We start from the raw sequence: 13,621 nt of genomic DNA, 5'->3' as shown, positions 1-13,621 counted from the left end.
TGGCACTGTCGAAATCATCATCACATGGACCTACTAAGCCTTACAACTAGCCCTAAGAGTTAGGTGCTATTAGTATCCAATCCGTTTTACACTTTTACAGGCCCTAGCGAGAGCAGATCATTGACCATGATCACATGGCACAAAAAACCAAGTCAGAGGAGCACCTGAATTATCCAGTCGCTGAGTCCGCATCCTCTGGACACTCCATGGCCACAAAGTCAGAGTTCTGCAGCGATTAGCACAACCCCACCACAGCAGCCCCTGCCCAGCCCAGCCCCCCTGCACTGGGGAGCCCATTAACATGGGGAACACTGAGAGGTCAGCAGGCAACCCAGGAAACTGCTCTATGCGTAGCCCAGCTCACCACCAGATAGGAGCAGAACAGAGGCAAGTAGCTGTGTCTCAGGTTCATGAAGGTCTTTAAAGGTAGAGCTGGCCATTACTGCCAGATGAGGTACTCATACAGTTATAGCAATACACAGAGAGGGGGAAAACCAGTCATAATCGCCTTTAACTTGGAGCTCATTACTGAGTCACCAAGCATTATATAAATAAAGTCTGTAATTATCACATTTTTTGTGTGTTAAAAGTACTAAGTTGGGGCCTCCCTGGTGGCGCAGTGGTTGAGAATCTGCCTGCCGATGCAGGGGACACGGGTTCGTGCCCCAGTCCGGGAAGATCCCACATGCCGCAGAGCGGCTGAGCCCGTGAACCATGCCCACTGAGCCTGCGCGTCCGGAGCCTGTGCTCCGCAACAGGAGAGGCCACAACAGTGAGAGGCCCGCGTATCACCAAAAAAAAAAAAAAACCAAGTTGTTAGAATAAATATTTCAAATTATTGGACTTTGTTATTTCTTCATTTTGGAATAATAATAATAATAACAACAATGGGTCTGTTCATCTTCTGAGAGGACCTCCACTGCAATTGCTACCAGGAAAATGGAAGCCCAAAGAAAGACTGCTTCTTTTCACCACAGACTTAAACTGGACCCTTGGCTCTGAGGATCGGCATCTGTAGCATGAACTTGGGTAAAGCACCAAGAGAGCAAAGTGGAAAAACACTCTGCATTCCCTCCTCCCGGGCCCAGCACCTCCCAGCTTCCTGCACACCAAGTGGAGAGAAGATTGAGTCACAGAGAAGAAATAAAATATTGTTTTAAAAGCAAAAGACTCTTTTTGATGGTGAGAAAGGAGATGGACAACGGGCCCTGGGATTCAGTAAATGATTTCTACCTCCTAATGACTATGATGGGCAAAGGTCATGGTAATAAAACGCTCATATCTGCAAAGGGCATCAAGCGCCCTCTCAAGTCTCCTGGCGATTGCTTTGTGCCAGTGAGAATGCAAACACAAGTCACGATAACTCAGGATATGTTTCAATGGAGCAAGCCCCTGAGCTTGTTATCATTATAATACATGGTAACTGGGAAAATTATATATTTTTTCTCCATAGCATGTCTCCAAGTATTTTGTTTCTTTCTTGAAACAAGTCTAAGGCCCCTTTATCAAAGGACACCTGGCAGAAAGTTTAAAGGCAACTTCCCTCCAGGGCACACGGGCTAATACTTCTGAGTCCGTTTCGGCCCAAGCACCTACAGCTCTGCCCACCCGCACCTGGGCCCCCCGTCGCTGCGTGTCACCGGGGTGGGAGGGTGGGTAGACTCACAGATGGGCCAGGCCAGCCTTGCGCACGGCCGAGGAGATGGCTTTGATGGCCGTCAGCATGGAGTTGAGCAGCTGTGTGAGCTCCCCGGTGCCTTTGGCCTGACGCCCCTTTTCCATAACGTAGCGGGTCAGGGTGAGCATATCCGTTGCGAAGGGGCTTCTGTCCCCCATTGTGGCGGGTAGTTTTTCAAATCCTTTTCTCCCTGCAGAAGAAAGCCTTATCTCTAAGGGCTGGTCAGTGGCTCTGCGGTATCAGAGCTGATTAGAAATCTGTACTGGCCGTGCCAGGACCTTTAAGGGAAAGTGCCCCAGGCCACGTGGTTGAGATAACTGGGCGAGTCCTCAAGGAAACCTCTCGGGCCTGGCTGATCTGAAGGCTGCCAAGCTGTAAATAGAACCGGGCAGCTGGGAAACAGAGACCTACTTTTTCTTGACGAAACTTTTCCTTTAAAGATCCTAAGAAGCAACCGTTTAGTAAAGGTAAAGAGATGAGAATTCCAGCCACTAAAAAAAAAAAAAAAAATCCATAAAACCCTCTTATTCAAAGACTCAAAAGGTTTCTTCACATGTATCTACTGCAGGGCCCCATTCCCTCACATTGCAGGAGGCAGATTGGCAGATATCTTATCTGGGGTATAGGTCACATAACAAAATAATGGCAATCCTGGGACTTCTTAGCCAGGGTTCTTTCATATGTTTGAAAAGGATGCTTTTAAATTCCAAAAAGCATGTATGATTGGATGGATATTTATAATAAGTATTCAAATCTGGAAGAAAAAAATATTCCTAGTGCCTAGCACTAGGGTTATTTTATCAATTCTTTATTTTTTCAGTTTCTCTAGATTTGCATTTTTATAGCAAAAATGTTGCTTGCTTATTGAAAAGGAAACACTACAGAACCAGCCCATCCTCCAACCCACTGCCAGAAATAACTGCATTAGAGGTGGTGGGGGTCTGTATTTGTAAACAGGGGAGGAGGTCTGCATAGGGTGGTCCAAGCACTTTCTCTAAGGGCAGAGACACCTGGCTCTGAGTCCCAGGCTAGTCATCTGCTAGTTGTACAGTTTGGGAAAGCTCCTGAAGCCTCAGTTTCCTCACTTGTAAATGGTGATAGCAATAAAACATCTACCTGACAAAGTGGTTGTGAGGATTAAAGTGATAAGATGTGCCTGTCATAGTAGGTGCTCAATACTTGTTAGTTGTTATTACCCTTCCAATTTGTTGATGTATGTATAACTATCATGTGTACATATACAATTTCATTTTACAAAGTAGGACAATATGCACATTGCTGTGCAAGTTGATTATTTTCCTTTGACAGTTACTTCAATCAGAATGTGTTTAGCTGCAAGTAATAGCAAATGTAGAGTGATTTAAATATGTGGGGTTCATTAGTCTCATATTTTCTCCGAGGCAGCAGCTGGCATTCATTTAGCTGGTCAAAAGTTCCATTAGGAACCCCTCTCTGTCTCTTCTCCGTAATCCTCGGTTGGCTGGCTTTTGCCTCCAAGCTTATCATCTCACGGGCACAAAATGGCTACTGCAGCTCTGAACGTCTGAAGACCGAAAGAGGGGAGAAGGGCAACCACATCCGTTCCCTTTTATTAGGAAAGAAATAGTTCCCCAGAAACACCCTCTGCCTACCCCGCACCCCCACCCCAAGTAGCCTTCCACTTTTGAAGCATTGGCCAGATTTACGGCCTATGATGATGCTTTGCTGCAAGAGTCGGGCACTGATATTGAATCAACCAATCGGAAGTGTCTTCCACAGCAAAACATCTGGGAAATACATCCGTGTCAACACACAGAGACATACTGCTTTCCCACGTGTGGACAGTCAGATATTTTTGAAATATTTCCTCCTCAAACAATGCTGCACCAAGATCCTTACCTTTGTGTATGTGCTTGTGTGAGGGCTTCAGTAAGATACAGCCCTAGAAGAGGAGCTTCTATGTCAGAACATTTTGATTTTGACATCACCAGGGTCTAAACTGGAACTTTCTTTTTCTTCCCCAAGAGCTTCTGGAAATTGTAAGGACTGTAGAATGGAACTTTCTTTGATCCTGATGTTTCAGGTTGCCATCAATAAATAACTCAGTTTTGTCTTTCACATAGATCAACCATGATTCTTCAGACATAATTATAGAAAGAGCAGTGGCTGGGTATTAGGAGTTCTGGGCCAGTAAATGGCTACAAGATAAAGAGAGTGGCCTGGCTGATTGGTTTCCAGATTTCCTTTGAAGTCAAATGTCCTCATCTGATTAAGAGGGTTTCCCCTCTTTGTGGTGGTACAAAACCGATGCCACGCAGAGTGGACTATCACATCTTCCCTAGAGAAATGAATTGTATGTTCACACCAAAACCCATTCATGAATATTTATAGCAGCTCTATTTATAATTGTCAGGAACTGCTAACACCCAAATGCTCTTCAATAATGGTAAAGAAACTGTGGTAGATCCATAAAATAGAACACTATTCAGCAATAAAAAGGAACAAGCTATTGTTACATGTGGTACTGGGACTAATCTCAAAGTCATTATGCTGGGTGAAAGAAGCCAGTCTTAAAAGACTATATGCTGTATGATTCCATTTATATGATATTCTCAAAAAGACAAAATTAGAGAGTTAGAGACCAATTTCATGGTTGCCAGGGATAGTTGGTGTGGGGCAGGGAGGACAGGATGGGGAATTTTTTGCCTGATGGAACTGTTCTGTATCCTGAACTTGAACCCATACATGTGTTAAAATTCAGAGAACTGTACATTTTTAAAAAGTCATTTTACTGTAAAGTGAAACTCTGTGCCTATTAAACAATAACTCTCTCTTCCCCCTCAATCCTTAGCCCCTGACAACCAGCAATTCTACTTTCTGTTTCTATGAATTTGACTATTCTAGGTACTTCATATAAGTGGAATCATACAATATTTCTCCTTTTGTGGCTGGCTTATTTCACTTAGCATCATATTTTCAAGGTTCATCCATGTTGTAGCATGTGTCTGAATTTCCTTCCTTTTTAAGACTGAATAATATTCCATTGGTGGATATACCACATTTTGTTTATCCATTAATCCATCGACAGACACTTTGGTTGTTTCCACCTTTTGGCTACTGTGAATAATGCTATCATGTCCACAGTAGGACAAATACATGTTCAAGTCCCTGTTTTCAGTTTTTTGGGGGTATATACATACACAGAAGTAGAATTGCTGGATCATATGGTAATTCTATGTTTAACTTCTTGAGGAATCACTGTACCATTTTTCACAGGGGCTGCACCATTTTACATGCCCACCAGCAGTGCACAAGAGTTCCAATGTCTCAACATCCTTGCCAACAGTTGTTATTTTCTGTTTTTTTGTTTGTTTGTTTGTTTGTTTATAACTAGCATCCTAATGGGTATGAAACGGTATCTCATTGTGGCTTTGATTGGCATTTCCCTAATGATTGGTGATGTTCATCATCTTTTCATGTGTTTATTAGCCTTTCTAGTTAATTTTTATTATGTATTTGTTCACAAGAGATTGGAAGTAAACAAACAAACTAGTGCTTCAGCACAACTGTCCGGAGAATTCCTGGTGCCCAGCACACTGTGGTTGTTAAGAATGAGCAAGACTAGATAATTTGGGAGTCAGAAGGGAGAGTATTGGCTGGTGTCCTTTATAAGCAGTCAACCACTCGTCCATAAAGGGATCTGAGGAAGGGGCTGCTACTTCTGTCACCGTCCAGCCCAGGCTGACAGCCAGTACAGCAATCCCACCACTTTGCAGCTGCATTTAAATGTCAGAAGTTTGTTACCCAATGGTCTAAAATTGTAGCTGATGACCTTTCAGCAAATGCCAAAGTTCTTTCAGGGCATAGGACAGGGTGGAAATTGAAAGAGCAGCTGTGGCGAAAGCCCAGAGGAAGGTAGAAGAGCATCCAGCTCACACTTATTTCAGTGCCAAGGATACACTGTGACCACAAAGCTATCTATGGCTTTGCTCTGCTTAGTGAAAGATGTTCACAGGACTGAGTCTAAGTAAATAAGGTCAAGCAGACCGTCCTAATGGCTGGGGCAATCCTGCTCCTGCCTCAGGGCCCTCCACCCAAAGACAAGGATCTGGAATGTGCCTCTAGAATATCAGCTGAGGGACCATTCTTTGTTAGCAAAACTCTGCTAAAATGCTTTATGTAATCCCAACATAGGTTTTTTGGTTGTTGTTTTGTTTTGTTTTTAATATTTATTTGTTTATTTGGCTTCACCTGCTCTTAGTTGCAGCATGCGAGATCTAGTTCCCTGAGCATGAATTGAACCCGGGCCACCTGAATTGGGAGTGTGGAGTTTTTAACCATTGGACCACCAGGGAAGTCCCCAACATAGGTTTTTGTTTTACTTTGTTTTTGAAGTTTTCAATCAGAAAAGGTTTTATTATAAGAAATAATGCTGGGCTTCCCTGTTGGCGCAGTGGTTAAGAATCTGCCTGCCAATGTAGGGGACATGGGTTTGAGCCCTGGTCCGGGAAGATCCCACATGCCGTGGAGCAAAGCTCGTGCATTACAGCTACTGAGCATGCGCTCTAGAGCCCGCGAGCCACAACTACTGAGCCTGTGTGCCAGAACTACTGAGCCCATGTGCCACAACTGTTGAAACCTTCACACCTAGAGCCCGTGCTCCACAACAAAAGAAGCCACCGCAGTAAGAAGCCCACACACCGCAGCAAAGAGTAGCCCCCACTCACTTCAACTAGAGAAAGCCAGCGGGCAGTGACAAAGACCTAATGCAGCCAAAAATATAAATAAATAAATAAATAAATAAATAAATTTGATAAAAACGAAAAAAAAAGGAAATAATGCCAACAGGTAAAAATGCAAAAAATTTTACAATTATGGTAAAATGTTTCAAAATATCTACACACTTGCCCCCATAGGACTACAGTACTTACTACATACTTGAGCACTGAACATTGAGTGCCATTCTAAACAGCTTCACATAGGAACTCTGTTTCTTTGCAGATCACACCTTCCTTTTCTCATGTGCCAGTGAAACCAGCTTGATGCTTAAGCATCAGCTTTGTTGGATAACAGAAAACAAAGATAAAAAATAAAGAATACAATTTCTGCTTTCCTATAACATAGTTTTACCAAGATACCAAGTCTAGTTTTCAATGTATAAAAATATGTAGGAAAATGCTATATACATTCTTCAAATGCAAAAATAAAGTTAAAGTGGGACTGGTATATGTTGGAACTATATTTTAATTCTTTGGTACCCATTGCACCATTTTCTTATATTCTCATCATACTACGCTTTTTTTTTTTTTTTTTTTTTTTTTGCGGTATGTGGGCCCCTCACTGCTGTGGCCTCTCCCGTTGCGGAGCACAGGCTCAGGACGCGCAGCCTCAGCGGCCATGGCTCACGGGCCCCGCTGCTCCGCGGCATGTGGGATCTTCCTGGACCGGGGCACGAACCCGTGTCCTCTGCATCAGCAGGCGGACTCTCAACCACTGTGCCACCAGGGAAGCCCCATACTACGCTTTTTAAAAATAATAATAATAAGGCTTTATCTTTTAGAGTAGTTTAGGTTTACAACAAAATCGCGAGGAGGTACAGAGATTCCTCATTTCCCTCTGTACCCGCACATGCACGGCCTTCCCTGTTATCAACATCACTCACCAGAATGGTATGTTTTTTCTCTTTTTTTTTTTTTTTTTACAAAAATGAACCTACATTAACCCATCATTATCACCCAAAATCCATAGTTTACCTTAAGGTTTACTATGGGTGTTGTACATTCTGTGGGTCTGGATAATTGTATAATGACATATGTCTATCTATCGTAATATCACACAGAGTAGTTTCACTGCCCTAAAAGTTCTCTGTGTCCTGCCTTTCATCGCTCCCCACCACCTCACCCCTAGTGACCACTGATATTCTTATTGCTTCCGTAGTTTTGCTTTCTCCAGAATGTAAAACAGAATCATACAGTAAGTAGCTTTTTCAGATCGGCTGCTTTCACTTAGTAATATGCATTTAAGATTCCTTCACGTCTTTTCATTGCTTGATAGCTCATTTCTTTTAGCAATGAATAATATTCCATTGTCTGGATGTACCATAGTTTATTTATTCATTCCTCTACTGAAGGACGTCCTGGTTGCTACCAAGTCTTAGCAATTATGAATAAAGCTACTATTAACAACAGTCTGCAGGTTTTTGTACTAATGTAAGTTTTCAGCTCCTTTGGGTAAATACCAAGGAGTGTGATCATATGGCGAGAGTATGTTTAGTTTTGTAAGAAACCTCCAACTGTCTCCTGAAGTGGCTGGACCAATTTGCATTCCCACCAGCAGTTTATGAGTTCCTGTTGCTCCACATCCTCACCAGCATTTGGTATTCTGGATTTTGGTCATTCTAATAGGTGTGTAGGAATGTCTCGTTTTAATTTGCATTTTCCTGATGACATATGATGTGGAGCATCTTTTCATATGCTTATTTGTCATCTGTTTATCTTCTTTGGTGAGGTGTCTATTAAAGTCTTTGGCCCATTTTTTAATCTGTTGTTTTCTTATTGTTGAGTGTTAAGGGTTAACAGTCCTTTATCAGATGTGTCTTTTGTAAATATTTTCTCTCAGTTTGTGGTTTGCCTTCTCATTCTCATGATACTGTCTTTCCCAGAGCAGAAGTTTTAAATTTTAATAAATTCCAGTTTATCAATTACTCCCTTCATGGATTGTTTATTTGGTACTGTATCTAAAAAGGCATCACCATACCCAAGGTCATCTAGGTTTTCTCCTATATTATCTTTTAAGAGTTTTAGTTTTGCAATAGAAATCAATTGTGTGATTTCTATTCTTTTAAATATGTTAAGGTGTGTTTTATGGCCCAGAATGTGGTCTATATTGGTGAATGTTCCATGTAAGCTTGAGGAAAATATGTATTCGGCTGTTGTTGGATGAAGTAGTCTGTAGATGTCAATTATATCTTGTTGATAAATGGTGTTAAGTTCAACTATGTGCTTATTGATTTTCGCCTGCTGGGCCTTTCCATTTCTGAGAGAAGAGTGTTGAAATCCCCAGCTATGATAGTGGATTCCTCTTCCTCCTTACAGTTTTATCCATTTTGCCTCATGAAGTTTGATGCTCAGTTGTTAGGCACATACACTATTATGTCTTGTTGGAGAATTGACTCCTTTATTATTATGTAATACCCCTCTTTATCCCTAATAACTTTCCTTACTTTGAAGTATGTTCTGTCTGACATTAATATAGCTACTCCTACTCTCTTTTCATTAGTGTTAGCATGATATATTTTTCTCCATCCATTTACTTTTAATCTATATATGTCTTTATATTTAAAGTGGGTTTCTTGTAGACAACATATAGTTAGGTCATGTTTTTGATCTACTCTTTTAATTGGTGTATTTAGATCATTGACATTCAAAGTGATTATTGATACAGTTGGATTAATGGAAAATAGTAACCATATTTGTTACTATTTTCTATTTTTTGCCCTTGTTCTTTGTTCCTATTGTTGTCTTCCTTTCTTTTTCTGCCTTTTGTGATTTTTTTTTTTTTTTTTTGCGGTACGCGGGCCTCTCACTGCTGTGGCCTCTCCCGTTGCGGAGCACAGGCTCCAGACGTGCAGGCTCAGCAGCCATGGCTCACTGGCCCAGCTGCTCTGTGGCATGTGGGATCCTCCCGGACCGCGGCACGAACCCGTGTCCCCTGCATCGGCAGGTGGACTCTCAACCACTGCGCCACCAGGGAAGCCCCCTTTTGTGATTTTAATTAGTCATTTTATATGATTTCCTTTTCTTTCCTTTCTTAGCATATCAGTTATACTTCCTTTTACTATTTTTAGTGCTTTCCCTAGAGTTTGCAATATACATTTACAACAAATCCAATTTCACTTTCAAGTAACATATACCTCTTCATGGGTAGTTGTACCTTATAATAACAAAATAATTCTAATGCCATCCTCCTGTCCCTGTATAATTGCTATCATTCATTTCACTTATATGTAAGCATACATAAGTGCCTATATACGATATATACATACGCAGATATAATTGAATACATTGTTGCTATTTTGAACAAGCTGTTGTCTGTTAGATCAATTAAGAATAAGTCGTAACTGAATACATTCTTGCTATTAGTATTTTGAAAAAACTGTTTTCTGTTAGATCAATTACGAATAAAAAATAAAACTTTTTATTTTACCTTCTATTTTTTCTTCTTCAGTGCTCTTCCTTTCTTTATGTAGATCCAAGCTTCTGACCTATATCATTTTCCTTCTCTCTAAAGAACATCATTTAACATTTCTTGCAAGGAAGACCTACTAGCAACAAATGCCTTCAATTTTTGTTAGTCTGAGAAAGTTTTTGTTTCTCCTTCACTTTGTTTTTTTTGAAGTCTTTATTGAATTTGTTACAATATTGCTTTTGTTTTACATTTTGGTGTTTTGGCCATGGGGCATGTAGGATTATAGCTCCCTGACCAGGGATCAAACCCACACCCCCTGCATTGGAAGGCAAAGTCTTAACCAGTGGACCACCAGTGAAGTCCCTCTCCACTTCTGATGGATAATTTTACAGGGTACAGAATTCAGAGGTTGATGGGTTTTTTCCTCTAAACACTTTCAGTATTTCACTCCAAGTCTTCTTGTTTGCATGGTTTCTGAGGAGAAGTCAGATGTAATTCTTTGTTCCTCTGTAGGTAAGGTGTTTATTTCCTCATCTGGCTTCTTTCAGAATTTTTTCTTTATATTTGATTTTCTGTAGTTTGATGATGTTAGGCTTAGGTGTGGTTTTTTGGCATTTATCCTGTGTGTTATTCTGTGAATTTCCTGGATCTGTGGTTGGTGTCTGACATTAACTTGGAGGAAATTCTCAGTCATTATTATTTCAAATATTTATTCTGTTCCTTTCTCTCTTTCTTCTTCTTCTCCTGATGTTCCCAATATGCATGTTACATGTTTTGTAGTTGTCCCACAGTCCTTGGATATCCTGGTTTCTTTGCTAGTTTTTTTTTTCCAGTCTATGTTTTTCTTTGCTTTTCAGTTTTCAAAGATTATTGATATATCCTAAGGCTCGGAGATTCCTTCCTTAGCCATGACCATCAAATTCCAATCAAAGCCATTCTTCATTTCTGTGACAATGTTTTTTTAATCTCTAGTATTTCTTTTTGGTTCTTAGGATTTCCTTCTCTTTGCTTACATTGCCCATCTGTTCTTGCCTGCTGTCTATCCATTACAGTCCCTAGCAAATTTATCATAATTGTCTTTTTTTTTTTTGGCTGTGTTGGGTCTTCGTTGCTGCGCACAGGCTTTCTTTAGTTGCAGCGAGTGGGGGCTACTCTTCGTTGCGGTGCATGGGCTTCTCATTGAGAGGATTCTCTTGCTGCAGACCATGGGCTCTAGGTGCATGGGCTTCAGTGGTTGCAGCCCACGGGCTCAGTCGTTGTGGCATGCAGGCCCTAGAGTGCACAGGCTTCAGTAGTTGTGGCACACGGGCTTAGTTGCTCCGTGGCATGTGGGATCTTCCTGGACCAGGGATCGAACCCGTGTCCCCTGCATTGGCAGGCAGATTCTTAACCACTGCACCACCAGGGAAGTCCCATCATAATTGTTTTAAATTCCCAGGCTGGTAATTCCAACATCCCTGCCATGTCTTGTTCTGAAGCTTGCTCTGTCTCTTCAAATTGTGGTTTTTTGCCCTTTGTTTTGCCTTGTAACTCTTTCTTGAGAGCTGGACATAGTGTACTGGATAAAAGGAACTGCTGTAAATAGGCCTTTAGTAAGGAGGTGGTGAGATGTGAGGCGAGGGACCTAGTCCTGTGATTAGGTCTCAGCATTTAGTGAGCCTGTGCTTCTAGATTGTGAACTTAAGTGTTTCTCCGTTTTTTTCTCCCCCCTTAAGTGGTAGGGGATGGCTAGAATTGGCTAGAGTCGGGTATTTCCCTTCCCCAGGTCAGTTAAGACTGATAATCCTTGTTTGGGTTGCTCTAGTTAACTAATTTCCACTAAGGGCAGGCCTTGTTAAGAACAGAGTGCTCTGGTGTGTTTCAAAATGTTTCCTTTTCCCATCCGGGCCAGAAGCCCAGTATTTTCTCCAGCATTCACTGTGGGATCCTGGTCAAGCTCCTAGAGGTAAAACTCACAATCCTGGGGGGCCCCCTGTAGGTTGCCCTGGAGTTTTTAACTCTCAGAACTGTCCAGGCTGAGCTTCCAGCAATTTGTTAATTACAGTTCCGGCACTGGCTCCTGCAGCAATTTCCCTTCATGAGTCTTTGCTCTGGTGAGATGACTGCCTGTTTTCATCTGTCTCGCCAACCTTGGGGACAATGGTTTGCCCTGTGTTCTTCCTTCTCTTATGGACCCAAGAAGAGTTTTTGACTTTCCAGCCTTTTCAGTTTTTCACTTGCAGTTAGGCTGGAGTGGTGACTTCCAAGCTCCTGACAATGCAGAATCAGCCCGGCATATGCCTTTTCATGTAACCTCAACATCCCTGTGTGTAGCATGGCAGATATCTTTGAGGTATCTGCTCAGCCCATGATCCCCATCTTGGAGAAAATTGCACCCTGCCCATAAGAGGAAGATTCAAGACACATTTGCTTGTGTGACCCTGTCTCTGGCTGCAGCTGATTGGATCAGAGGTAGACATTTGATATAAGGTGAGCCAATCAGATTTTCTGTCCTGGGAACTTAGCTTGAGACACAGAGACACTAGTGAATTGGATAATAATGCTGGAACTAAGAAGGATGTGTCCTTTGTAAGCTGTCCTCTGCAGTGGGTACTGGACTTCATGAGATCCCCTTGAATCTTTCCAACAAATTCCCTTTCTGATTTAGTTGGCCTAAGTAGGTTATTTACAGTGAATATGGCCTTGACTACAACAATAAGTACTACAATTAACATTTTTTAAATGAGGAAACTGAGGTTTAGAGAAGTTAAAAAAAAACACAAAAAAAGCTTACCCAAGCTCAGTCTTAGGATGGCCTAGGTTATGTTGCAGTAACTAATAAGCCTGAAATCCTAGTAGCTTAGTACATCAAAGGTTCATTTCTATTTCACATCACAACCTAATGTAGACAGAATGGTGGCTCAGACAGCCAGGCTTTTGTCCTGTTGTAATACTGTCATTGAAACTCACGACGTTTAATGCATGGAAAAGAGTGGATGAAGGATTATTCATTGGGTTTTCAAACTGGAATTAGTATACATCATTTCCACCTACATTCCATTGGCAAAATCCTAATATATGTAGAGCTTAAGAAAGTCCAGACGTTTCTTAACATCTGATATAACTTGCTATAATCTTGGAATTCCAGTCCAGAAAGAACCAGGGTCATCTAAGGGAGGAACTGTTTTTACACAGAGCCTAATAGAAAAGTGCTTGTTTGCAACAAATTGTATTTCCTAAATCTTGTTCTTATGATGAATCCTTTTCTTTATGGTAATTAAACCTTAGGAATTATTATATTATTTCACTGAATTGTTATGTTTTTATAAAAAACTTATCACTGAGTAATAACATAAACCTTCATTTGTGCCTCAGATGCTTACACCCATGTACAGGAGGCCAAGAGGTCCTAGATGGGTACCACCGATAATATATCACTTCTCCAGTTCCCAGGAGGGCTTAAAAGCATTGCTCATGTTGATTCTGCACACCCATACCTGAACAGACAACACACAGGAGAAGCGATTCATTAACTCCGAGTTTAGTGGCCAGACTGCCTGAGTTCATATCCCAGCTCTGTCGCTCATGGGCTGGTGACCTTGGGCAGATGACCTCACCTCTCGGTCCTCCATTTCATCAACTGCAAAATGGGTTATTCACAGTGCCCAATTCCTAAGGTTGTTATGAAGATTAAATGAATTATCTAATGTTATAGGCATTAGCTGTTATTATTATTACTGTTATTTGGCACAACGCAATGAAGGTTTTTTTTTTTTAGAAAAAGGAAGAATATGTTTA

General features: G+C 41.4%; 1 protein-coding gene across 1 annotated transcript in view; it reads right to left on the bottom strand.

Moving 5' to 3' along the window:
• Positions 1-1,836, bottom strand: part of FBP2 (fructose-bisphosphatase 2) — a 36,245-nt gene extending 34,409 nt beyond the window's left edge. The window contains exon 1 of the mRNA XM_060101092.1: positions 1,667-1,836. Coding sequence (XP_059957075.1) covers positions 1,667-1,836 — 170 coding nt within the window. The remainder of the gene's footprint in view (positions 1-1,666) is intronic.
• Between the last annotated feature and the right edge of the window lie 11,785 nt (positions 1,837-13,621).

The sequence above is a fragment of the Mesoplodon densirostris genome, chromosome 6, assembly GCF_025265405.1.
Source record: "Mesoplodon densirostris isolate mMesDen1 chromosome 6, mMesDen1 primary haplotype, whole genome shotgun sequence".
NCBI classification, from domain to species: domain Eukaryota; kingdom Metazoa; phylum Chordata; class Mammalia; order Artiodactyla; family Ziphiidae; genus Mesoplodon; species Mesoplodon densirostris.
The sequence above is the reverse complement of the archived record's forward strand: the minus strand, read 5'-3'. Positions and strand labels throughout refer to the sequence as shown.